Raw genomic sequence first — 27,813 nt, forward strand, 5'->3', positions numbered from 1 at the left:
AAGGGTCGGTGGCATATCCTATGGGAGGGTGCAGAGCAGAAGTGTTGGAGGCAGCGCATGGTGGGGCTGGAACAGCGTGTGTGAGTGGACCTCTTGAAGGAGAGGAGAGGCCCCTGGAAGTTAAGGGTTGAACAAGACATAGGGTTTAAGAAGAGTTGCTGTGAACTAAGAACATTTCATATCCTTTAATATTCTTGGAGAGATCTGAGTAACCGCTGGAATGCTTGTTGGCATTGTACTACTTTCATCAAGACACTGACCACCAACTCTCCAGGTATGGGTTCCACAGATGACACTCTTGGTGGCCTTCAATGCATCTGAACTGGATGGAAGGCATGTTAGAAAACATGCAATACAGTCCTTCTTTGCATAGTTATCCTGGGATCAAATAGCAATAGGGCCAGGCATGGTGACTATACCTGTAATCCCAGCACTTTGGGAGGGTGAGGCAGAAGAATCACTTGAGCCCAAGAGTTCAAGATCAGCCTGAGCAACATAGGGAAACCCCATCTCTATAAACTGTACCTCCCCCCCACAGTAAACCTTGTTGTGAATGATTCGGTCTTACAGAAATACAGATTAAAATGTAACCCTGAAGCCTACATACAATCTTTTGAAGACTGAAGTTTCCTTTTTTATGAACAGAAAACATGCATTTCTATTTTAAGACCAATGAAACTGAATGGGAGCTTTTGATATCATCTAGATTGATTTCTAATTTAAAAGTTAAGAACAATAGAGGATTTCTGTTGAGGAATAAGGAAAGCTTCATTCTTAATGAGAGATGATGCAAATTATTGGATTTTCTTTTATTTTAAAAGACAGGGTCTTGCTCTCTCATTCAGGCTGGAGTGTAGTGATGTGATCATAGCTTACTACAACCTCGAACTCTTGGGCTCAGGTGATCCTCCTGCCTCAGCTTCCCAGATGGCTAGGACTACAGGCATGGACCATCACACTTGCCTAAGTTTTTTATGTCTTGTAGAGATGGGGTCTCACTATGCTGCACAGGCTGGTCTGGAACTACTGGTCTCAAGCAATCCTCTGGCCTCTGCCTCCCAAAGTGCTGGTATTACAGGTGTGAGCCACCATGACTGGCCAATTATTGAAAATTGAGGCTCAAAGAAAAAATGTGGAAGAAGGTGATGACACTATTCATAAATGGATCGGGTTATAGCAGGATATGACCTACAAATTCAGGGAGTACATTTGTTTACGCTGCAGTTCCCAATGCAGAATACAGACTCTGATCCTCAAGGCATATCTTAATATATCAGCTATTCCTTGCTACCTTAATATACAAAAATACTGAAATAAGAAGCTTATTTAAGCCTCAATGAAGGCATGGGGTTTTGGGGTTTTTAACTGTTTCAGAATCTAGATTAACCTGCAAGAGTTTAATCTGCATTTTCAAGGTATTTCTGATGCCTCTTTCTGCTTTCCTGTTTCAGGTTTACTATTTTCTTCAGTATGTGATAAAAATTGGTGTTTATTTAGAAAGAAATCAAAATATGAAGAGTAATCTGTTTCAATTATAGTAAACATCTAGTTTTTTGAAAAAGGAAAAAATAAAAAGAAGTAGAAATTCCTGATTGGTACTAATAGCTCCAAAAGTGGTAAGACAAAGTGCCAGATAGCAAATAGTGAATTAAATGAAGTTTACTCTGTTCTTTCCTTTGTTCTTTTTGGTAAGTGGGTACAAGTTCTTCTATACCAACTTGACATTTTAAAGGCCAGGTACATCCAAAAGGCAAAACAATTTTCCTCTCTGTTACAATACTAATATGTGTGCTTCATCTTTCTGAGATGAGTCAAAAGTGAGTCAAAATGAGTCAATACCAGATGATTGAGACATTTGTAAAAAAATATTTTGAACAGCTAAAACCCAAATAAGCTAGGAATTTATTAAAATTTTAAAATAACTAATTCTTTCAAATCAGTATTTCAAATATGTTGATTGTACAATTAACTAATTTATACACAGAATATACTTGTTTCTGAAATTAAACAGGTATATTTATATATAAAGTAATAGAAGTTAAAGAAACTACTGATACATGTATATTTCATCACTTAAAATGTCTCTCTGCTCTTTCCAAAAGCACCCATGCAAGAAATCTCAGTTATTCCTTGCTACTAAAAGCCAAAACAAAAGCTTAGTATTGTCCTATGATTTCAAATACTTATGATATTTTTAATTTCTATGCATGTAGCAATGTATAAGATATGTCTTTCAAGAGCATGTGTTAACTCATTTTGGGAGACTAAACATAAACTGGACTTGATTTTTAGTTATGGACATAACTGAAATTATTTTTTTATAAAAGATTATTTCTTACACAAAAGAAATTTCAGAACTCTTGAGTGTATTTTCCTCTAAAGAAATATACCAAAGCTTCTGGGCATGGTGACTCATACCTGTAATCCCTGAATTTTGGGAGGATGAGGTGGGCAGATTGCTTGAGGCCAGGATATCAAGACAAGCCTGGCCAACATGGCAAACACCCATCTCTATTAAAAGTACAAAAATTAGCTGGGCATAATGGGGTGTGCCCGTAATCCCAGCTACCTGGGAGGCTGAGGCACAAGAATCACTTGAACCCCGAAAGCGGAGGTAGTAGTGAGTCAAGATTGCACCACTGCACTCCAGCCTGGGCAACAGAGTGAGAATCTGCCTCAAAAAAAAAAAAAAAAAAAGGCAAAGCTAACATTCTTTAGGGTTAAAACTAAGTTAATGATGTTAAAACTAAGTTATCTTAAAAAAGGCAGATAATATTTTTATTTGATCATTTTATAAAAGAGATGGTTAAATGAAAAATCCCTAAGGAGAATCGTTCAAGTTTAAGCTTCCTTCAGCTGTGTCTCTGTCAGATATTTAAAATATTGATTAATTGAGGATCTGTGTCTACATACTCTAAAATGGCAGTAATTCCAAACATGATGCATACCACGGGCTCCTCACAGAAAGCACTGACATGCCACAACAGGGGCATGTGAACTGAAAGAATTTGAAGACAGGAGGTCAATAAATAAATTGATTCTTCTTACTGGAAGTGAGTAATTATTCCTTTTTTTTTTTTTTTTGGAGACGGAGTCTCACTCTGTCTCCCAGGCTGGAATGTAGTGGCGCCATCTAGGCTCACTACCTTCCGAGCTCAAGCAATTCTCCTGCCTCAGCCTCCCCAGTAGCTGGGTTATAGGTGCCCACCACCACACCCGGCTAATTTTTGTATTTTTAGTAGAGAGGGGGTTTTACCATGTTGGCCAGGCTGGCTTTGAACTCCTAACCTCAAATGATTGACCTACCTTGGCCTCCCAAAGTGCTGGGATTACAGGCATGAGCTACCACACCTGGCTGTAATTATTCTTAAGTTAATTGATTACTAACACAATTATTTAAATAGTGGTCATAAGTAATGATCTTGAACATGGGCATGTTTTTAGGTGATCTCTACCTCCTTGGGTTTCTTACTTAAGCTCCAACTAGTCCAGTTAAGAGGCAGAAGAGAACAGGAGTGATGAGCGGACGGTAACAGCACTAAGGAACTGGGAGAGAGGAAAGGAGCATGTGGGAAGAGCAAGGATGGAACCACGGAGCCCAGTAGCAGCAGCGACAGTGCCCAGGCAGTGGCCAGTGGGAGCAGGCACAGGGTAGTGCACACAGTAGTTGCCCAGTTAATATTTGTGGAGCTGAACTTGAAACAAATCTTGAAAGGGCCTCCCCACCCCCTCCCGCATCCCTGATCCGCTCACTCTCCCTGGCCTGACAGTCATGCACAAATATTTTAATAGCAATGCTTTGCATTGAGAGATTAAAGGCCTTATACAAGTGCTGTTAAAAAAAATCAAGGAAGCATTGTTTTGGATGTAGATTAGACGAGGCACTCAAAAGGGAGACGTGGACAATCCCTGTGATTAGTCCTGTGATCTTCATGAGAATCCTTCTTCCCTCTCCCACGTAGCTGCGCACACTGCATTAATGTTCCCAATCTGGCTCTGTTCTATATCTCCTTCCCCAGTTTGTAGGAAGACACATTGTCATTGTTCGCTTACACTATCTCAAACATTGCTTACCCTACTGTTTCACTTCAAAGCATCCCAAGAGAGTGATCATGCAAATAAAAATTGTTTTTAAATCGATATCTACATTGACATGGCTGTTCGGACATTGAGACTTAAATATATGTACGCATCAGTATTTTCAGACAGAGCCACACCTGTACGAGATAAGTTACACATCATTAAATGTCAGGAACATGTCAAAAATGTCTTCTCTGCCATACACAAAATATTGTTAGCCAAACAACATAATTCTTTCTAATCAAATAACCACTGTGAAATACCTGATTCACTTTGCACCCAACAGCTGGGGCTGTAGCTTGCGTTCCCAGCCAGAGCTGAACATAAGCACAATAGGAAAGACAGAAACAGCTGCAAACTCTTGGGAGAAAAAAATCTGCAAAGCAACTTTGCCCTTAGGCTTCAGGGTAGGAAGGAAGTAAAATCATTTTTCTGTTACTTTTTGCGTACGGCAGCTGTCTTTGGGGAAAAACATGTCCGTTCTATTTTGTAACAGAAACTTCATCGTATTTACTAAAACATGAGTTGTAGAAACTTAGGCCTAGCCACAGATTTAGCACTGTGGCACAGTCAAAACCTTTACAGAACTTTGTAAGAAGTCACTGATCTGACAGATTAAAGCGGGAGGCCGCCATATCTGTGCTCCACTCCTGACTCCTCCCCCACTAGTATTTACCGCAAATAATCTGGATTTCAGTCATACTGAGTGTTTGCTCCTTCAAATACTTTAGGTTTTTAAATAAAATTTAGTGGAATGAAATTTTCTTATACAAGTGTCAGAGAAATAGATCCTCTGTGGTTTCGAATAGCCCTTTGTCAGGATGCACTATTATCAGGTAAATATTTTAATCTTTCCTACCAAAATTTTAATTTCTTAAACGTTGGTTCACTGTTTCCTTTGCTTCATTTATTTGCCTAGCAAAGCAAAGTTAGGTAGTTCTTGACACTTATTTGATAAATTAAAAGCGACTTAAAAAAACAGTGATACCGTACTTTTCACAAAATAAGCATTTATTTTTACCTTTGTTTTGGATGCACAGTTAATTGGCAAAATATAGTGTCTTTTATATAAAGGCTGGGAGACAAGAATAAAACATTTGCACAGCCTTTCTATAATGAGACTGATGCATGGCATATCCCTTGGGTGGTGGACTCTGTCACACAGCAGAATTTATTCTGTTAATAAAGCAACCTATTTAAATACGGAATTTTATTACAACTTTAGAATGTGGAAATAAGCCAGGGAACTTTTGATGTTAAAAAAGCATCGGAGCTAAAGTGATCGTAAAAAGCTTATTCATACAAAACTGGACTGGCGAGGTAATGAACAATTTTGAAAAAAAAAAAAGAAAAAAAAAGAAAGCAGAAAAATAAAGATAAAAGGGGGCAAATCAACATAATGAAAACATTAGGAAATCAATAGATGCCAGCTTCTCTAGTCCTCTGTATTTTTCGCAATTCTATAGAATACTGTCAATGTAAATTAAAAACATGTATAAACACAGAACAATACTGCACATCGTACACATAATAGATATGACCATATTTCAAATACATTAGAGTGCACGTCTCTGTGGGAAGGACAGGGCATCCTTCCTTCAGGTTTGAGAAGTTAAGGATAGAATTAAATCACTGTGAAGCAATAGAAGGTAGACTACTATTGGAACAATGATATCATAGGACCCGTATGATTGGTTTCAAGCTAGGAAGCTTTTATTTATGTGGTTTTTGACTTTGAAAAAATTGCAGCATGCCCATTAGTACAAGAAAAACATAACTTACAGGTTTTAAACTATGGCAATGATCAGTATCCAGACTGCTGTAAAGAGAGTGGTAATTAAAAAAAAAGTTTTGTAGAAGAATACACATATAGGATGTATAGATGGGCAAGTTATAGGAAAAGCTTATCGTTCTCAGTTGTTTTACTAGAGGTCTTTGTCTGATGAGGGTATTAACTATATCAGTCGATTATGAAAGAAGCATCTCCCTTTAAAATGAATTTCTAGTATTCATAGAAATTCAGTATTTCCATAGATGCTATTGTCATTCTTCCCTCATCAAGAATCCACTAACATTGAAAGCACCCATAACTACAACATAATAATACTAACTCAACGGGAATATTTTCATTTCTGCAGAGTGCTATGGTTCTTGTATCTAGGAAACATAGTAAGTTGAAATGGAAACTTTGTTGTAGGGAAATACCATTGCTATTCATTAAAACGATTTCTTAATTTTTTTTTTTTATTTAGTATTTGAACTTATTTGCCTCCGACCTTACCATTTTGCAGAATCAGGAGAGCTTGAGTTACAATGGGATTTTGATGATCGTGTCCCTTCCTAACTCCTGCCAATATTTCTCAATGATGTGAATGTTTCTTCTCATGGAGACGCACGGTTCACACAATAGCTCTCCTTTGATCTGTAGCTTCCCTTGAAATAGAAAAAATTGGCCTGGAACTGCCTTACTTGTTTCATTTTATTTTCCAATCATGTGACAGAAATTATGAATGGGGAAAAAAAAACCCAAACCATTCCGGACAAGAAAATTAAAGCAACCACATTCAGACTGAAAGCTTCAAGAACTTAACAAAAAAAGACCATACATTTCACAGAAAGTGGATCAGGCTTCATTGTTTGGCTTTCAGCCTGTGTCTCCACTTTCTACTATGATTTGCACCTTACAGTATTTGCAAATACCTTGCTGCAAAAACAAAAAACAAATTAATTGCACAATACCAGATAGAACAGACACAGCTACTCTCAGAAAGCCCTTACCTGGATGAAGCGGCCCTCTGATGTCCCAAGATTAGCAATGGTGAGGTCTCCTTTAACGAAGGTGGATATAGATGTTAAGAGGACTTTGTTGAATTGACCCGCGAATAAGTCAATGCGCTGCAAAGCTGTGGTAAACTCTGTTCGATATTCATCGTGGCGTGCTTCACAGCCTAATAAATTTCTCTGAAATGTCTGGAATAAAATATGGTCATAGAGTTATTGTGAGTCCAGACGTGAACAAGCTGGTAAAAAACATTTCAGTGTGTCTTTTCAGAGCCTGGAGGAGAATGGCAAGGATAATCATGCAAATAGACAAATAACCACAGATAGGCATAAATATTTCTAGTGACCGAATGGCTCCAATTTCACTAAGCATTGTCTACAGACTCCAAAACGTTACTATTGCAATTCACACCATAGTTCAATACGTGCATGCCTAAAGATGGAACTTAGCTGCTGCTATTATAAGAAAAATAAAACTTTTAAAAGTCTCAGCCCTTGACACAAAGGTAATGCTTCTAGCAGGCAAGTCCATTGAGAGGAATTCCAACTGGATAATAATAAATGTTAGAGTCATGCTCTGACATGATATTTTTAAATGTGTGCTTTTGTGTATTCTTGTGCAGAGAAATGGTGGGGAGTGGTGGTTAACGGATAACTCACTGGGAGGCTGCAGAGTACTGACCCATGTGCTTGCACCAAATCCTTGTCCCTAGTGTTTACTTGCTTTATGTAACAATCTTTCTGCATTCAAAAAATCATGTAATGTCTGTGTTTTATTCCCCTCCCCCTGTAAAATAGAGAGAACTAAAAAAAATAGTACTTACATTATAGAGCTTGTGTAACTATTAAATAAGCTAGTTTATATAAAGCTCTCACAAAAGAACCCAGAATGAGTGTTCTATTTATTTTAGAATTTGTCTAGTAGGTTTTCTGGAAGACCTCCTATGTAATAAAAACAAAACAAACAAACAAAGAGCCCAGGACTTGTAGATAACATCACTTAAGTATCTCCATTCTCATATCTGAGAGACCTCAGATTCAACAAAACGCCCATAGCAGAAACCACAATCTTCCCCCTGCCTGATCTTAGGATATTACATACCTCAGTGAATGGCTCTACCATTCCTCCAGATGCACAAGTCAGAAATCTAACTATCATCCCCAATTCCTCCCTCTTCCTCAGTCCCCATATACAGTCCATCACCAATTCCCACAATATCATTTCTAAATATCTCCTAGACCCACCCAGTCTTTTCCATCATGCCCCTCCTCCCAATTTTCATCCTAGCCACCCCACTCCTTCCTGGACAACTATAGTGGCTTCCTAACTAGACCCACCACATCCATTGTTACCCTTGCTAGGTGATCTGTTCCTCACATTACAGCAGGATTTGTTTTTCAAACACAAATCTGACCACATCCCCTCTCTTTTGAAACACTTAATGCTTCCACATTGCTCTTAGGATAAAGAACAACATTTTTCACATGGCCTGTGTGGCTCCCTTCCCATCATCTGGCCCCTGCCCAACTTTTCCAGATCTGTGTTCTTGGCGCTCCAGCGAGCAGGCCTTCTTTCACCTCTCCAAATATGTCACGTGTTCTCCCATTTAGGGACTCTGCATATGCTATTTCCCTGCTTGAAATGCTTCTTCCACCTCCATTCACCTTGTTAACTCCTACATCTCCTTCAGATCTTAGCTTGTCACCATCTCCTCAGCAGGCCTGCCTTGACCCTACTATCTAGGTCAAATGCTTCTTTTTAGTATAGATTCTCATGATACCTTTTACCTGTGCAACATAGCATAGCTGTAACACAGTTACAAGCTGCAACTTAATATTTGCTTGCGTGATTTATAAGATAATGTGAAACTTCTCCTAAGAAGCTCTCTGCAATCAGGGACCCTACTCATCCAGCATGGTATTGCTAGTAGTTGATTACCTATCATGCATAGTAGATGTTTAGTACATATGAATTGAATGAATGAACAAGTGAATCAATTATAGATAGATGGGGGATGAGTATGGAGATATAAAACTATATTATTAAAGCTTTTTTTCCCACCCAGAAATTGGAGAAGTTAAAAGAGTTTATAAGGGACAAATAGCAGTGTTTGGCTCTTGACTGCCCTGAGGGGATAGCTGGGAATTGGTAAATCTGGGGTAGACGATGGGGACAGGAGAAGGTATTAAGGAAAATGATGTGTATCTTCGAAGAAAAGGAGAGCAAATTTCATTACATCTTCGTATGTAACTATAAGTCCAGGAAAATCATTAGAAAGTAAGAAATTCTCTATTATTGTCCTATATAATAATCACAAAATGATCAAAATATATTTCAAACCATTTTTACTGTTTAAGAACGAACAAGTAAAATCGTTTAGCTATCCTTCTGTATAGCAACATTATTCCTGAATGTTAAATGTCTATCATATGCAATGCAGAGTTTTTACGTCTATTGACTTTTATGATTAAAACCCACCTAAAATGCCCTATTTATAGATCAACAACTATTTCCTCATTTTCAGTAGCAATAAATTAGCAAACAGTCTTAGAGATGCTAAACCCACTGACTCTTGTAATTAATAAAATGTTTTAGGTCTAGGCGTTTACTTTGATATATTAGTAAGTGCTATTTTCCTGTTTAATTAGAAGCATTTCTTCACTGAAGTACTATAGAATACTCTAAGGAGTAGCAGATAACTGAGATGTACCAGCAATTCGATAGTAACCGATTAAATGATAATTAAGTTTCTATTGGTGATCAATCATCCATTTTGCAGAGATAGCAAGGGAATCTGCTTAAAGGAGCAAAGACCAATTTTAAATCTAAGGCTATTTGAAGTATTCCATTATAGAGGTGACAGTGTTACATTATAAAGGTCAGGTTTTTGTGGTTGTCTTGTTTCTTCTTTTGTTAGTGTTTCTTTATCTCTAAGTCTAGGTGACATACTGGGAACTTTAAAGACTCCAGCTTGATCAGGTGTATGGCGCTACAGAGATATAATGGATTCATTGGGATATAGAAACAATTTGGTGGGTATGAATGAGAGTCTTTGACCATAAACTAGCAGCCTTTTATCAACAAGAGCACAGGAATTATCATCTTTAATTCCCAGGCCCCTGTATTATGCCTAGAACACAGTAGGCATTTAATGACAGCCTGCTGAAAAATTAGCGCATCTGCAAAGTCACCAGGGATAAAGCCCATTTGCTTACTCAGCTTGCTTTGTGGTTGGTTTTGTTGAATGGGGCAAGCAGAGGAATGAAGAGGAGATGACCACTAAGGATCTCCTCAGAGAATCTGCAAGCTTGTCGGAACTTGCTGATCTTTTGTAAGTGGAGGGAGAGCAATACAACCAGAACTTTAGCCTCTATGCACCTATTTGCACACACGTAAGGCATAAATGTAGAACTCTGTATTAGAGTTAATGAAATATTTATATTCCACACTTCAAGGCTTCTCCTACAGAACAGGAATTAGTGAGATCTTTAAATTCTACCTCCTCAAGAACTAATAGGATTAAATTATATCTCTATTGCCCCCCCCCCCAACAAAATTTGTAAATATAGAGTCACTGCACAATGTTGGAATAGGATCTACAGAACTTCTTGATTTTGTGTGGTTTACAGCTAAAAAATAAACATATCAGGTTCAACTGGCATTCAAATTTCATAAGCCAGGGACTCCAACTTTTCTTTTTCATTTTTCCCATAGCCGAGATCTACAGAAGGAGGCACTAGCTCCTAGGAAAAAGTAACACTCCAGCATTCACTGCAGGAGAGGTGCTCCTTGTCTCTTCCTTTAGAGAATCCTGATAAACTCAAAGATTGGGATCAAGGCATCAGGGACTGGCTTCCAGAGCTGCACAGTCTTTGAGCTCTAACAGTGGGACTTCAATTAACAGGGAAGCCTTGGATTAAGCTCTCAGTATCTCAGACATAAAGCACTGCACAAATATGACTACCTCTCAGTATGATTCACTATGTCCCTTAAAGATAATCAGTGAAATGTTTGCTGCTCCTTTGTGTGGAAAAGATGGGGTTGCTTTATCTCAGCACTTCACACACAGTTCCTGGATTGGCATTTAGGGCGGGATTGGGGCCTAGCTGGAAGAACAGCTACACATTTGCTGCCAGGGGTCTCCTTGCTACCTGTGCTTCCCTTAAAGCCAGGAGGTCTCGTGCCTTAGGGTAAAACTGAGCATCGCTGGCAGAAAGCAGTTATCTGGGACAGTAGCTGCTTTGGGGAAGTGCAGGAGAGTCTAAAGAGCAGGTTTCACACCAGCACTAGGAGGGAACCAGCCTGACTCTCTCCTACGGTAACAAAGGGAGGAAAAAGGAAGGAAGGAAGGGAGGGAGGAAATCAAACTTTTTCCTGCACCCAGAATGTGCCAGGCACTGAGATAGGCATTTTCATGTACAATAAGACTCACAGCAGCCCTGTGAGGTTTTATCACACTCAGTTTCAGGGAGGAGGAGACTCAGTGAGACGAGGGCTCAGTCACAGTGCCCAGTTCCCACTGGAGCAAGCATCACAAAACAGCTTTCCCTGATGGTCAAACTCCTGAGTTTCTTTTGCTTCTGCTTACTATTCTGGGCAATGTTTTGAGAGTTGCACAATACAAAAATGGAAAGGGATTTCCAGATCATTTCATTTAACTTCCTCATTTTAAGGCTGAAATCAATCTTTATTTTCTAGATGACAGCAGAGATAACCACCAGCATTCTTAACTAATCAGTTTAGCTCTCAAATCTAGTTCTCCTTGTTACCTATTTTGGTTATGAACATACTGTGCTTGCATTCAGGTAACTCTGAAATTTCAGTCATCACCACCTCCTCTTTCTCTGGCATTTCTGTATTTAACCAGTCACTAAATCCTGCTCAGCCCAGTCCACAGTCCTGCTCCTGGGCAGACCTTCCAGCCACACCTGCATCCCTGGCTCAGCCTAGCACTTCCTCACTGGCCTTCTGGTCTCCCATCTCTTCTGCCTTGAAGCAGTTTCAAGCTGTCATTCCCTTCTTCAAAACCTTAGTTGCTTCCCAAAGGCCCGCAGGAAAAGTCCAAATTCCTTAGTATAGCTTTCAAATCTGCCTTGACTTACCTTTTTAGCCTTTCCTCCCTTAAGGTGTAAGGCAAGGAGGCTATCTAGAACATCCCGTGAATCTCAGAGTGGTTATCCTGAGTCAAGACCCGCCCATTTCTTGGGTCCTTGCACTGCTTTGGCAGCGGTGCTCACTTTCCACAATCATTGACACCCATTCCTTGCTCAGGTGACCCTGAGGTGAACTTGGCTCTTTTCTAAAATCTCTCTTTACTAGTTCATTTGAATGACAGAGGTAATGTGCTTTATTGGCTGGGGAAAGGGAGATAGTGACAAAGAATAAGGTGGACACTATAAGGCTGCAGGAAGATATCATCTAGCTTGAGATCTCTGAGTCAAGAGGGAACCCCCATGCATCCAATAAAGAATAATCTCTGGGCACACACACGTGTAATGCAATTATAGGCAAAGGAAAGACAAACACAAAAATCACAATTGTTGTTTATCCACCTTTCCAGGAGGGAGAGGAATATTGCTAGGATGGTATATTCAGGGGATTTCAAAGGTAATATTCCCTTTTTGAGCCTGGTGTTAGAGATATGAGTACTTGTTTTATTTTATATATATAATATATATATATAATATACAAATATGTATAAAATGTATATATACACACAATACATACGTATATGTGTGTGTGTACATATACTGTGTGTGCATATATACATATACACATATAGAGAGTCATGTGCTACATAATGACATTTTAGTCAATGATAGACTGAATATACTATGGCGGTCCCAAAACATTTTAATTTTTGTTTTTTTTTTTAGAGACAGGCTCTCCCTCTGTCACCCATGTTGGAGTGCAGTGGTGTGACCATAGCTCACTGTGACCTCAAATGACAGGACTCCAGTAATTCTCCCATCTTAGCCTCCCAAAGTACTGGGATTACAGGCATGAGCTACCACACCCTGCTAACAATATCACATTTTTACTGTACATTTTCTAGTATATAAATATATAGTACATCTATAGATATATTTATATATTTATATCTATAATATATATATACTAGTATATCTAAATATATATTTGTATGTTTATAAAGATATATTTATATCCACAAATACCTACGATTCTGTTACAATTGCCTACAGTATTCAGCAGAGTCACATGCTGTACAGGTTTGTAGCCTAGGGGCAAAAGGCCATACCATGCAGCCTAGGCGTGTAGTTGGCTATATCACTTAGGTTTGTATAAATACACTCTACGATGTTCATACAATGACAAAATTGCCTATTCACACATTTCTCAGAACGTAAGCACTGTTAAGCAATACATAACTCTACATAATTCTTTCACATATATAAAGTATATCATAAGAAAAATAAATTTTAAAACAAGGAATAAATGGAAAATGAGGATGTGGAGAGCGCCTATTAAGAATTTTCTTCAGCCCAACTTCTTGATGTCTTAAGCAGTTTTGAAACATTTTCACGGCTTTGCTGAGCTCACAATTGTAATGTTATGTAACATTTGCAGAGTAGATTATGGTTTTCAAAGTACATTATGTCATTTCATACCCTGAACAAGTCTGTGACTTGGGCTTGTTATGATCATCATAATTTTATAGATAAAGAAGTAAGATTCAGAGATTTGAGTCTATAAATACTAGAGTTTGAATCTTAATTGTTGATTTCAAATCCTATATTCCTTATGCTACATCATACTTCCGATGTATAGGTTCCTACAGTATTTCTGAAACCCACTCACACTCGAGGGATGCCTCAGAACCTGGTCTAAAAGAAGAGCAAGCATGCTCCTGTGACAGGGCTGGTTCTACCTCAGGGAGGCTTTGATGAGTTGCATGATCTTAGCATTTGTTCCTAGTGTTTACAATGTGTTAGATACAGTTCTAAGCATTTTACAAATATTAATTCATGGAATCTCAGAACAAGAAGCCTAGGAGGAAACAAATGTGTTCACATTACCCTCAGTGCAGGGCTAGGACTGAGCCTAAGCTATCTGGCCCCAGGGTCTTCACCATCAACCTAATTGCACATTTTCTGTCTGTAAAGAGAGGGGTTGAGTGAACTGATTTCGAAATTCTCTTCCAGCTCTATGGGTGGCTTCCCAAAGCTTCCCTTGCTGATATATATATATATTTTTTCGACTCCAAGAAGTCAAAAAAACTGTCATCAGTCTGTTGTCAGAACAAATCATTGCTTGGGATGTTTAGGTGACCAAATGAGTAAACAATCAGTCTTCCAACCACTACAGGCTGCCCCAAAATCTAGATAGATTCTGGATTCTATAGGAAGTTTTTAAAAAGCATTGAGCTTTTTAAGGCTTATCCACTTCTAAAATAATTATATGACTCTGAGAACCAATGGTAAACAACCTGTTCTATCTTTTAAAGAAAACTTCTTGCAAACTTGCTTCCTTAACCCGAAGTCTTCTACACTGTCTTAGAGTTAAAAGAATAGGAATTCCTCTACAATTTGTAAGCCTTGATGTGATACTTCAATTAATCTAGTCTTTCTTTACCTTTCTATGAGTACTTGCCAGATAATTTTTTACCTGAGTCACTCATATAGCTTTTTTATAAAAAGGAAATTGAAGTGCTATAATATCTCAATATATTTGATTCAAAATGTTTCCCCTAGTTAACATTATGATGTATGCAGTGAATATGCAATTATATTTAATTCAGTGTAATTAAAGATGTGATATATTTAAAATAGTGATTCATTTAATTGATCTATAGGACAGATTTAGCTCATCTATAGATAATTTAAATCAGTCTTGCAGATAAAATTTTTTAAAAAATGTACTATCTTGTCAAATCTTTGCCAGTTATATCACCTTTCTCTCCTCCTTGACGATGACTGAATTACCAGAAGCATTTGAATACACACTTTATTCATAATCATTCTTTGTACAAATTCTAGCTACATATATTAATGGTTTTCTGGGAAACACATGTTTCAAAATAGAAAGTCCCTCTTTGTCTAGAGCTTTTCATACAGTTGACTGAAAACTTAATTGCTTTAATTTTGGGAATTCTTATTTCCCTAAATTTCACTCATGTGTTTCTTTTATTAAGTAGAACTGGGAGAGAGGATAGTGTGGAACTGACTGCACACAGAGGCACAGAGCTATGAATTTCAGTGTCTGGCTCTATTTCTTACAGACATATATTAACTCTTTACTATCTGTACTCGGATGCCTAAGATGTTGACATTGAAGCCAGAATTCTCTGTAAAATGCAAAAGAGCTCTCTGGCAGAGCAGGTCCTTCTCTTTGGAGTCCTCAGTGCACAGGCAGACTGTTAGGGTGACGTGGTCAAACCGTAAGAACCTGACCATGTTGTTTTGTGCTATGAAGAGGACTCCATCTGATGTGCTCAGGGCACAGCTGAAAAGAAAGAGGCTTCCTCAATACTTCTGTCTCCACTAACTCCCCTTAAGGAAGTAATCCTGCCTTACAGCTTCAATAGCGATGGCCTGGAAGTCCTAGCAGGGGAGCAAAGCTGGGGGGCAGTGTTAAAAAGGCTTCGATTTCTTTCTGCCCTAGGCAGAGAGGGCATGCTCTGCAGTTGTGTGTATAGCCAGACAGCGGTGAGCACAGCATAAGCAGGCATCAGGCCAGCCAGTATAAGCAGGCAACTGGCTGAGCACTGGTGATTCACAAGGTGATGGAAGCTGCTGTGGCTCTGCTCTCACAGCCTCGTGGTGATGACCTAACTCTACACACCCAGTGTCCCTATCTTCCAAGGACCGGCTCTGCCTCTGCATCTGCCTTCAGGCTATGTTTGAATATGCCAACAATGATATTCAAAGTCATCACTTTTCTCTTCAAACTGATTTCCTCTTCCAGCTTCCTATTTCTCGATGCATCAACAGCTACCCTCTCTGTAAGTCTGAGATATAAACCATCTTTGAATCTTTCCTTTATTGTTCATATTTAATCAGTGATTCTTTCTTTCTTTCTTTTCTTTTATTTTGTCTTTCTTTGTTTCTCCCTCCCTTCCTTCCTTTCTCTTTCTCTCTCTCTCCCTCCTTCCCTCTCTCCTTTCTTGCTTGCTTCCTTGAAAGGGTCTGGCTCTGTCACCTAGGCTGCAGTGCAGTGACACAATCTTGCCTCACTGCAACCTCCTCTGTCCTAGGGTCAAGAGATCCTCCCTCTTCAGCCTCCAGAGTAGCTGAGACTACAGGCATGAGCTACCACACCTGGCTAACTTTTGTATTTCTTTGTAGAGGTGGGATTTTGCCATGTTGCCCAGGCTGGTCTTGAACTCACAGGCTCTAGTGATCCTTCTGCTTTGACCTCCCAAAGTGTTAGGATTACACGCATGAGCCACCATGCCTGGCTGATTTTTATATACTTTTCTATTTAATTAAAGGAAATTACTTACATGACCTCCTACAATCTGATTCCTTTGATTCTAGAATCTTCTTCCTTAAGCCTACTTCTACAACTTTTTAGTGTAATGCTCCCTAAACACCTTCTCAGCATGTCCTGTGACAACCATGTTAACCTAGCAGAGAAGGTGGGTCAGGAGTGGCCCTGCCCTTCCTAGCTGTACAGCTTTAGGATATCTAGATCTCTAAACCTCAGTTCTTCACTTGTAAAGTGGGAAAACACATACCTATATAACAGATTTGTTTTGAGACTTAAATGAAATGAATCCAGTGCCAGGAACATGTTAAATGGTCACTTCATTTAGAAGACCTACAGTAGGCTGAATAATACCTTCCCAAAATTCATGTGCATCTGGAACATCAGATTGTGACCTTATTTGGAAATAGGCTCTTTGATATGTAATTAGTTAAGGATCTTGAGATGAAATCATCCTGGATTTAGTGTGGGCCCTGAGTTCAATGACTGTTGCCTTTATAAGAAGAGGGACACAGAGAGACACATGGTGGACTGCCACATAAAGACTTAGGCAGAGATGAGAGTGAAGCTGCCACAACCTAAGGTGCCTGGGACACCAGAATTGCAAGAAGCAAGGAAGGAGTCCTCCCCAGAGCCTCCAGAGGGAGCATGGCCCTGGCTGACACCTGGATCTTAGATATCTGGCCTCCAGAACCACATGAGGGTACATTTCTGGTGAGTTGTTATGGGAGCTCTAGAATACAATCATACCATGTGGCAAACTCTTCTAGGTACTGAAGGATATGGCAGCAAATAAAAAAGGCATAAATCCCTGCTTAGTGCAACTACACAGGTATTGATCGACTTACCACCTATGCAACTTACAACCATTCGACTTTAGGAACACAATTGCTTGCCACGACTGCTCCGCGTCTGGCAGTGCAAACGTTGCCCAGCTGGGCATACGACAGTGTGGACCAGCTTCCGGCAGCACTACCATCTCTGCGTGCACCATTTCAACTGTACACATAGCCTACTCAACTTACGACCAAATCGTATTACGACTGGTCCGCGGTCTCAACCGTGGTCGTAAGTAGAGCACTTGCTGTAAACAGTTATTACTATCACTATTGCTGGTCTAGTGAGTCCTCGTAATGCCTATGAAGACAAAGTCCAATTGCTTAGATTAATGAGCCTCAATTTCTTCATCTGTAAAACGGAAACACTCATACCTATTGTATAGAATTACTGAAGTTCATAAGTAAGGTCATCCATGGATCTCCAAAATTTGTTATCTGTCCACTATTATTTTACATTATTCTCTAATGCCGGGGTTGGCACATGTTTTTTGGGAAAGGGCTAGATAGAAAATATGCTAGTCTTTGAGGGCCATAGGGTCCCCGTGGCCTATATGTATGTGTGTGTGTGTGTGTGTGTGTGTGTATGCGTGTGTGTAACCACGGGAAAATAATTTTTCACTTGTTGAGTACTTAAAATCAGGCTATTGTTTGTTAATCCTGGCAAATGCTTCTACCTGAGGTCCAGTATCTACATAGGGGGACAAAAGATTGACACATACAATAGCTAACTGATGCCAAGTATAAGAACTCAGTTGATAGCTACATTCTGAAAGTATTGTACTGGCAGTAAATCCTCTAAGAGTAGGAAAAGAGTAAGATCCGTGTGGGCTTAAACAGCTGGAGAAGGCTCATGGCAGAGGCTGAAGTTGAGCCAGCTCTTCATGGAAGCTGGATTGGTAAAGAGAAAAGAGAGAAACATACTTGGAGCAAATATATCTTATGTATATGTATATGTATACATGTGTACAAATGCATTTAAATATAAATAAATACTCTCTTCTTGGGGTATCAGCACGATTCAAAAGAATCTATTCTACAATGATATGAACTTTGGAATTCTAACTGTTAAAACTTTTGCTTCTTTATCATCATTTCCTAAGGCGAATCAGATCTGAAACAGACTGCGTCCATGTGGTTTCAGTTAGCAGCCTTCGTACTGCACTTCAATCACAGCCAGGAGTGACAGAGTGATTCATAAAGAAAATTGTTCCAAGCTAGGAAGGTTTTAATGCTTAGTGCAAAGAGGTTTTCTCCTTCTTTCCTCTACTTAGTTAACAGAAACCAAATTTCAATGCACTTACTCGTGGTGGTATAAGAGATTTTCAGAAGACACAGCGCCAAATACTCTGTGCTAACAAATAAAACAGAAGTAGTTCTTCTTGGAGATAATAAGAGCCATGATCTGTTTATGTGCTTAACAGTATCACGCTCAACAGAAACAGGTTGATAAATGTATTCACGGAGGGCCAGGAGAGATGAAAGATGGATGAAACAAGAGTCCTCCATTTGTGCCCCAATACATCGTTCAAGCTCATGACTATATTCTAGCCTGCCATTAATCCAACTGTCATGACCTCTTATCCCTCCTTTCCATCTTGCCACCGTGGAGTGAGAAGCTTTACTTACCTGCTCCTCTTGTTTCTGATAGGTTCTGTTGATCAGAAACCTCCATCAGTGGGCTCTCCTTCTCAGCTGCCAAGATTCCCGCCAGAGGCCCTTACCCACAGCCTCAACACCAAGGCCAAGCTCAGGAAAGCTTCTGTCTGTACCAAGCATGTACTTGGTGCCTATGAAGGCTTCCACTGGGATTAGGATTCTGTGGTCACAGGAAGGATGGTGTTGATAAAGAACTTTGCCCTTAACTTCTTTTCCTTAACCCGTATCTCATTTTCAACTTGAGATCATAGACTGGTGGCCAAGAGTGAAAATCTGTGGATTTCAAATGAAAGCTTGAAGGGGTATCACTAAAGCATCGTGTAAAGCCTCTCTGACAGTATCACCTGCTTAAAGGGTGAGTGCTGTTGAAAGGCTTGAGGAAACCTTAAGGAGCAAAGAAGGTATTCCCTTTCTCTGTTTAATGACTTTAATTCTGTGTTCCAAATTTCGATCACAAAGCTCTGGAATTCCTATCTATTCACCCTCCCTATCTTGATCTTTCCTTTTCTTTTCATTTTTCTCCTTCTTTGTTCTTTGATCAATATTCATCGCAGACTGCTGAACAGAGAAGGGTGTGTGTGTGGGCAGGGCAAGGGCATAGGTAATAGTGAGTGAAACTCCCCAGTTTTTCTTCAGTGCTAATTTAACTCTTGAAAACTCCCCAATTCTATAAATTAGTTTTTAGGGATTTAGGGGAGAGCTGAAAAACTGTTTTATCTAAATAATTATTTTTGTGAGTCAGCATTCTATTTATAGTAATATATTTTACATATAGGGCTCTGTCATACTTATTTGCTCATCCAATAAATGTATATATTGTTCAAGCTGTTGTGCTACGTGCTGGCACTGTGGAGATAAATGCCATAGTTCATCCCCTCAAGGGGCTAACATTGGAACTGCTGAACACATTACCACGGAGTATGGTAAGACACATGGTAGAGATAAGCAAAGAGTGCTGCTAGTGTGCTCAGGAAATCCAGAATATGGGGGGCAGGGGATGAGGTGCAGGCTAGGGAAAATTTCCTGGGGAAGTAAATGCCTGAGTGGAAGTTTTAAAGAATAGGGAAAAAGTGTTAACCTAACAAAATGAGTGTTAAAGGGAATCTGAAGCAGACCAAGCTACATGTGTTAAGTCAGGGTTGTGGGGGAGGCTGATGGATTCTGGAAACTACCAGAATGACAGGTTGTGGTTAGGACAGGGTGGCAGTGCTGTGCTTGACCATCTTATAACAGTTAACAGAACTAAGAGTGCACATCACTTTCTCATTGTTTTTCAGCAACTAACGCTGTTTCAGTGGTACCTTGAAACTGGCTTGGTGGGGATATTTACACCACAGAAATTGGCAGTTAAACATTCAGCAGCACATTACTGGGTGTGAAGGAAGACCAAGAAATAGTCAGGGCCAAGGACAGAAACTTTTAAAATATCATACTATTATCCCTCAGATTATCTTAAGGGATGCAGACATACAAATAGGTTTGCTCTTAACAAAGATAACTTACTCCAGCAGTGGTTTGGAGACAAATAGATTTGGTGGCGATGAGGAGGAGCCAGGGAGGTTTAGTTTCATCTTATTGGCAGCATTTTTCAATACACTAACAAAAAACCTTGTCTGGAATGATAACATACAATTTTCTGTTTCTGCTTTGTGTGTATAGACAAGAAAAGAAAGATTTTTAAACTTCCTATTTACTATGAATGAAGCAGGTTTTATTTTGAAGCAGGAATACAAGACGGAATTAGATTATGCTAATACAGAGGTCTGAGATAGAGCAAATGATTGCTTGGAAATATTAAATTTCTTGATTAAGAAGATGTTGTTAGTTGCCCCCAAACCAGCACCTGGATAGAATACTTAAGAAAGTCTTAAATGAGGCTGGAGCACAAGAATAAGAAAATCAACAAAAGTTAATGACTGAGCAAGGTTGTATAAACTATTACTTAATCCCAACTGAGGGTTTTCTGAGCCACTGGGGAACTGGGCTCAGGTTGATAGACAAGAATAAGGTTAGTAGGAAACACAGCATTAAACAAACAACAGTTCAATTTGTGATTTACCTGTACTTCAGAGTACAAAAGGAAAGCTTTACTAATAGCAAGAAAGGTAAAATGAAGCCATGCCAACACTGTTATTAAAATAATTGGCCAGCCATTCACTGGAACAGAGATTTTATTATACATTGGCAGTGAAAATTGAAAATGTGACTGTTTCTTAACTAGTTCTTGAACCACCAGCATACACAGTATTAACTAAGGTGCTGGGAGTTTTAACAGCTGGTTCCAAGAACCAAGTGCAGGCAGGGGAAGCTTTCATATCTAAAGATCAAATACTTAATATTTACTTATGAAAATTTGGGTGTTTACTTTCCAAATATTTCATAATCCCTCTTTTTTCATGAGTTCATCTGCATTCAATTGGATTGTTATCTTATCACCAGGGTTATAAGACATCAAATAGCATACAGTTAACACCATGGTTACCCTAGATCTCACAATAATTTGGAGGCTATTTGTAATAAGAAAACTTTCTTTTGTTAGGTGTGGAGAAGTCCTGATGTACGTTTTTGTGTCTGATCTGTAACTGTGCCACAAATAGTGAACTCCAAAATTTCAATACTGAGGTCAATTTGTTTTTCTGTGCAGAATCTACTAAAAACAAACAGAAACAGGAGACAGGCATGAAACAATTATGCTACCTGCTCAGCCTAAAAGATGTAATTGCTACTCATGTCTCATGTTTTTTCTTAAGCATTTGGTTTAAAAAAAATATAGACAGAAAAATCTCAGAATTTCAAATTTACCATAATATGGCATTACTTTTCAAAGCAGGCATATAGAAAGCGGGTCCTCTTTGTGTATGTCAATAATCTCTGCTTTGACCTTTTGAAATTAATTACAAGTTTTACCTACTTTGTTAAACTACTTATATATTACAAATCATTTTGCAAATATCGATTAATATCCTTAATATCAGTTCAGTAACAGAACTGATCCTGGTGCTTTGCATGCCCAACTCTACTTAAATCAATGTCTTTCCTATAGCTGCTCTGACAGTAAGAGTGAATTTAGTTGAGAGAAAGAAACATTGCTCATTGTTTTCCACACTGGCTCCAGATAAACCCAATGTAATTGCTATTTTTCACATTAGAAATACTTCTCAATTACTCTTACTAATACATTTATTCATTCTTGTTTATCGTGATGTTGGAGCCACAAATAAGTTTACATTTAACAAATCATCAGTTAGATTATATCCTATTAGAAATTCCTCTTCTTTATTCATTTAATTCAGTTCCTTAAGCCCCAGGATCACCTAATTTGACCTCATATTCACCTCTATTATTGTACTTTAGAACATTTCCAGAGTCTTGGACCTTCTCATATTATTGCATATGTGAATAAAAATATTCTCACTTTCCTATTATTTTTCCTGAGGTTGTTTGTAACCCCTATACACAGTGTACTCTTGTAAGCAGTTTTTTACACTCAAGATTCTGGTCACCTTACTGGAAAATAAATAGTCGTCTGCCTGTAATTATAGCCTTCAGGAAGGGGCAAGCCAGTGACCTCTCTGACTTGTAGGCACAGGAATAAGCCTTGAAGCCGCCTATTACCTTGGAAAACACCACTTCTTTCTTGGCCAAGCAAAAATAAACAAAATGAACACAAAGAAAGGTGAATATCTCTTCTGATGCCTCACATATCTTTTTACACCTGCATTTCAAATCTTTCTGGTCTGTAGAGATGACTAAAACAATACTGTTTATGATACAGTCACACTTCAGCAATTCAGATCGTCTCTGATTATTGTATGAACACACAGATTTCTTTTGAGAAGCCAAGTTTTTCTCTCAAATAAAATGAACACTATTGTCTATGATTTGCAAAGCATATGGTTAGGTACAAAGAAGCATGACAAAGTGCCTGCCCTACAAGACATAAACTTATTTAGATATTTGCATGATTAAATATACATAGATCAATGGGATTAAAATGACAGAGAAAGGCAAAATGTGTCTGTAGGTAAGGATGAAGGCATTGCCTATAAACCGGAGTGATATAAAGATGGCACTAACTGGAGAGCACTCCCTTGTACATTCATAGTTGCTCATGATATCCTTGTGAGCACTTGTCTCTTCTTTGGCCCTCCATGCGCATGATTCTCATGAGAAGGAAACGGTCTAAAAATGGATGCAATTGTGCAGGGCAGAGTACAGTGCACAGAAGCAGAAAGACGGTGTAACTTGGGATCACTTCAGCATCACATTCCCATGAATTCTATTAATGTTTATAATTTTGATAATTTCAAAAGAGCTTATTTTGTGTGTTCTCAGATTCTCATGTTTCTCTTGGTTATAAAATGTATTGGTAACAGGGCAATCCTCTCCTCCCCCAAGAGGAACATGTTCTTCTGACAAATAGGGTCCCAAGTGTTGGTCATAGAAGGAAGAGGAAGGAAACAAAGAAGAAACAACTTGGTCTGTATAAGAAATAGTGATTTTTCAATGAAGTTGATTAAGGTGACAGGCCAGGAAAGGCAGTGAGTGTGAGCACAATCTAAAGTATGTTCCTGGCTTCTAGCAATCTACATATTATTTTCTTCATATGAAAAAGAACCGCATCATAAAAAGTAACTTAATTCATTTAGAAATCAAAAGAATTGTTTAAACACATTTACAGCTATTTATTTTAAGGCAGGGAATGTTTTAAAAAGTTAAATTCTCCAGCATTGTATTACTTCTTGTGATGTTTTTCTAAGTGTAAGAAAGTATGTACTAATGACCACAACCCACTTAAGAAAGCTGATTAACAGCGACTCAGGAGGCTGAGGCTGGAGAATTGCCTGAATCCAGGAGACGGAGGTTGCGGTGAGCCGAGATTGCGCCATTGCACTCCAGCCTGGGTAGCAAGAGCGAAACTCCGTCTCAAAAAAAAAAAAAAAAAAAAAAAAGAAAGCTGATTAAATGTAGCAGCTTGTGGTTAAGATGTAAAGCTCACGAAATAGGTAATGACTATTAGTTTATATATTTGCCCAGGTACTAAAGACATATTGTATTTTCTAAAGTTTTAAGGTTTATATAAAAGTTAGCATCCACCTCCTCAGGACAGCCTTTTGTAACTTGACTACCAAATTTAGATATTCCCCTCTCATTTGCATTCACAAATAAATAAAATTTGTTTATTTCCCTCACAGCATATTTCATAAATTATCATGATGTGTTTGTTCATTGGTATGACCGAATGTTTACTGTCATCTTCACCAGTCTATCTGCTTCTTGAAGACAGGTACAGTAGAGCTCATAATGAGCTCATCGTAATGAGCTCTACTGTACCTGTCTTCAAGAAGCAGATTTAGAGATTAAATGTTATTAAATATTTAGAGATTAAATACTATCAGGTTTAGAGATTAAATAAATGTCTGCTGAATTTCTTGTTGAATCTTGGTTACATGAATTAATCCTTTCCTGTCTCCTGCTGAAAACAATGATTACAAGGTTTTTGCCCTTTTATGCACTAAATAAAATGTTTAGGCTTCTAGCACTTGGCTTAAACTAATAAGATGAAAGAACAAGCAGGTAATGCAATTAGCTTAAGATAAATGGAAAATATTGCACATTTTATTGTCAAGATATTTTTTAGAGATATTCGTTTTCACTATTGACTGCTACTGCATTAGTGCTTGTAATCTCCTTAGTGCATTAGCACTAAATACTATTGATTCACTCAGAGCTAACAGACCAATTTCATCTTTGCATTTTCCTCATTTCCTGGGCATGACTTCACCTATAGTTTAGTTAGCAGACTGATTGCTAGATGCAGGTGTTAACCGGGCATTTTAAATTTAAAACATCATTAGAAAATTTAATATCATACAAATTTACTTTTCTGATACACAGACACAAATTCTAGCTAATCACGACGAACTACAAATTTTGAGAAGACGACTCAACAAACTTAATTTTTATAAAATCAGCCCTAGAAGGGAATGCTTTACGAATCAAAACTAACCTTAATTCACTTCTTTTACCTAGGGCACAATTTGAAGTATCATCTACCATTTTAATGTCCTTGGACTCATGAACATTTTGGTGATTTACCCAAATAAGACAAACAAAGTCAGACTTTACTCGGAATTCACAATATATTTTTTTTGATTTATAGTTATACTGTTCATAAATCATTTTTCCCCACTTGTGATCACTAAGAATGGTTAAAACAAAGTTTTAATCTAAATTAGCATGCAATTGCTAGACATTTTTCTTTCCTCCTGTGGGAAGACGGAAGACTATTTTTGAAGCATATATGGGTAACTACACTTTGTCTGCTCCAACATTTGCCTAGGTCTGGGGTGAAGTGCAGTAAACTGCTTCCCAAGGCAGAGTGAGGCTTTTAGAATCGGAAGTCAACATGGCTCAGCAAGTAATTCACATGCAAATGAACCTGCCTGGAACATTTTAGTTAGAAAAAATATGTAATTAGCAGACTGGAATATATCCAGGATCCTAGATTTGGTTACCACATTCACTATTTAAAAAAAAAAAAACAAGGGAAAGAGTTTTAATGACTTCAGGACTAGCTGAGCCCTTGGTTTCACTTTCCTGATAACGAGCACTTTACAGTCCTCCCTGGGCGCTGGAGATGTGACTTAGGGCACACTTCTGGGCTCTGAGTCATTCTGAACTCTGTGTGCCCACTAAATAAGTATCTGTGCCAATCCATGAATAAGCAGCGGCAGAAATTCCTGGAGGATCTTCTATCCAAATTCTGACAGGTCCCCATTTTTCTTATTAGACCAGGGAGATGTAAACATAGGGTAGGATGGCCACTGATAAGGCAGAAGTCTGAAGTAAGGATGTAACACCCAAAATGTGAAACAGTATTTGGAGTAAAAAATCCATTATTACTCAAGGATGTTCATATCCTTATCAATGCAGCATCCCACATTTTCCCAGAGATCTCTAATCATGTTTATGGCAATGAAAATATTGTGTCAGAGTTGTGGATTCAAAGTTTTTAATTAACATTTGGGGTTTACAAAAATCAATTTTAAGATTTATTTCATTTTGTACAAACTTTTTACTGTTTGAGATATCAGTTTTACCAAATGAATCTCCATGTAGAAATCAACTACGTAAATAAGACACAGGTCATAATGCCCCTGCTTGAAAGGACATTAAGAAGAATGTCGAATTAATTTAAAATGCATGTGGCATAGTTAATGCTTCATTCCCCACAAGAGTGAGAGATATTATCAATCAAATCATGAATTAATATAACCCACAAGTAAAACCTACCAACAGCTTGGTGACAGTTTCAGCATTAATTGTGTTCTCTTGCTATTAGCTTATAAAAACATGCTGCCTTTGCCTTTTCATCTTTCCTGGGGTAGAGAGACCTGTGAATGAGCCAGCAGGAGGAAGGGAAAAGGCAAAAGGAATTAGTGGCTCATTCTGTCACATGTTTTCTAACACTCCCAGGGTGTGTTCAGTGATCTCAGGGAGTGTTACAAAATTCTGGAAAGAAATTAATTTTAAATTTATTTTAATAAAGTAATGCAATATGCCACTTTTCATGGAATGAGTTACTCAAATAAAGAAGTTAGGAAGCAGTGAATCCCTGAGCCTGGGAGAGGATGAAGTAGTGTCTAGAGAAGAACAAGAAATCAAATGTAAAATTAATAACCTTTTACTTACAGTTTTAAAGAAAGTTCATTGAATCTTTGTACCTCAAGGACTTTCTTTCTTGTAAGATTTTGCTTTGGTAGCTATTACATTTGGCATATAGCCAAGATACTTAGCATTTAGGTTTGGAAGACTAATATTAAGAATGAAGAATCCTTAACATTTTTCATATTGAATAACATTTTCTCATTTTTGAGCACAATAAGTAAAAAACTCTATACTCTGAGTTCACATTTTTCATTCCTAATACAAAATACATTCTCTTGAGAGCGCTAGATTGTTTAACTAAGGCATGCCAAGCCAGTATAATTACACGGATGCTATTTGTAACATTGACTCCACATTCACAGTTCAAGTGGTGTGGGAGATTATAGATATATGGCCTAGAAAAGTTATAAATCTTTGTTTATTTTATTAAATATTACTAGACATGCCCTGAGGATGACAGATCAATAATGGTCCTTGTGGTTTCCTGATGGAAGGTTGCAATTATTTTCTTCCATTACAACTTAAAATGTAACTTGATTTTACTCATCTATCATCTTTATAATCATAATAAAGAAACATCACTGTATGTTTATTTTTCTGCCTATTCCTATTATTTCTTGTTTGCATCTTGTTTTGATTTTTTTCTCCTTAAAAATTGTTCTAATCACTCCGCTTTATTCCTTTGATGGCTCTGAGTGGTGACCCTTTAACTTTGGCATTCTGTGAAACGGAGATGGAAAATTACTACCTTAAGTTTCCTTTATTGTGGGAAGCAGTTGGCTACTCTTTGAATTTGAGTATAAATGATATTTAAAAACAAGGAAGCCTGATACAAACAACCTATGAGGTTGACTTTTTCTAAAACTGCATTATCTGCAAATTCTTGAATGCAAGATATGACAAGGTACACAAGAGTAGTATCTTACATCATGGATGGTTAGGATTCAAAGTGAGAGGAAGGAGAACAACTTATATTTTCTAACTTGACTATAGTACAGTTTTGATTCAATTGTCTTTCTCTCCATCCTCTGCCCCCTGAAACTACCATCATCCCTCACCCTATCTTTTTTTTTTTTTTGGAACTATTAAATCTTAACAACAACGTAACACAAATTAAGCATTATGGAGATAGATAACACAACAGTTAGAGAGGAAGTGAAAGAGCCTTATAAGTAATAGAACCAGAATATGCCTCTTCCAGAAAATAATAAAATCATTTGAATTTGCCTTTCTTTACACAAGTATTCTTTAGCATAATAGCTGCTATTTATTTTGTGCCAAGGACTAAGTTGGGACCTTTTACAAACATTATTAATATACTTGTCAATACAATAGTCC

At 38.1% G+C, this 27,813-nt stretch overlaps 1 protein-coding gene and 1 pseudogene across 1 annotated transcript in view; one reads left to right on the top strand and one right to left on the bottom strand.

The window, feature by feature from the left end:
* Positions 1 to 27,813, bottom strand: part of MET (MET proto-oncogene, receptor tyrosine kinase) — a 135,280-nt gene that overhangs the window by 74,233 nt on the left and 33,234 nt on the right. The window contains exon 4 of the mRNA XM_032276217.1: positions 6,859 to 7,050. Coding sequence (XP_032132108.1) covers positions 6,859 to 7,050 — 192 coding nt within the window. The remainder of the gene's footprint in view (positions 1 to 6,858; positions 7,051 to 27,813) is intronic.
* On the top strand, positions 7,753 to 7,804 carry LOC116550465 (annotated as a pseudogene).

This window comes from Sapajus apella, unplaced genomic scaffold (assembly GCF_009761245.1).
Source record: "Sapajus apella isolate SASKATOON/1434 unplaced genomic scaffold, GSC_monkey_1.0 scaffold7, whole genome shotgun sequence".
NCBI classification, from domain to species: Eukaryota; Metazoa; Chordata; class Mammalia; order Primates; family Cebidae; genus Sapajus; species Sapajus apella.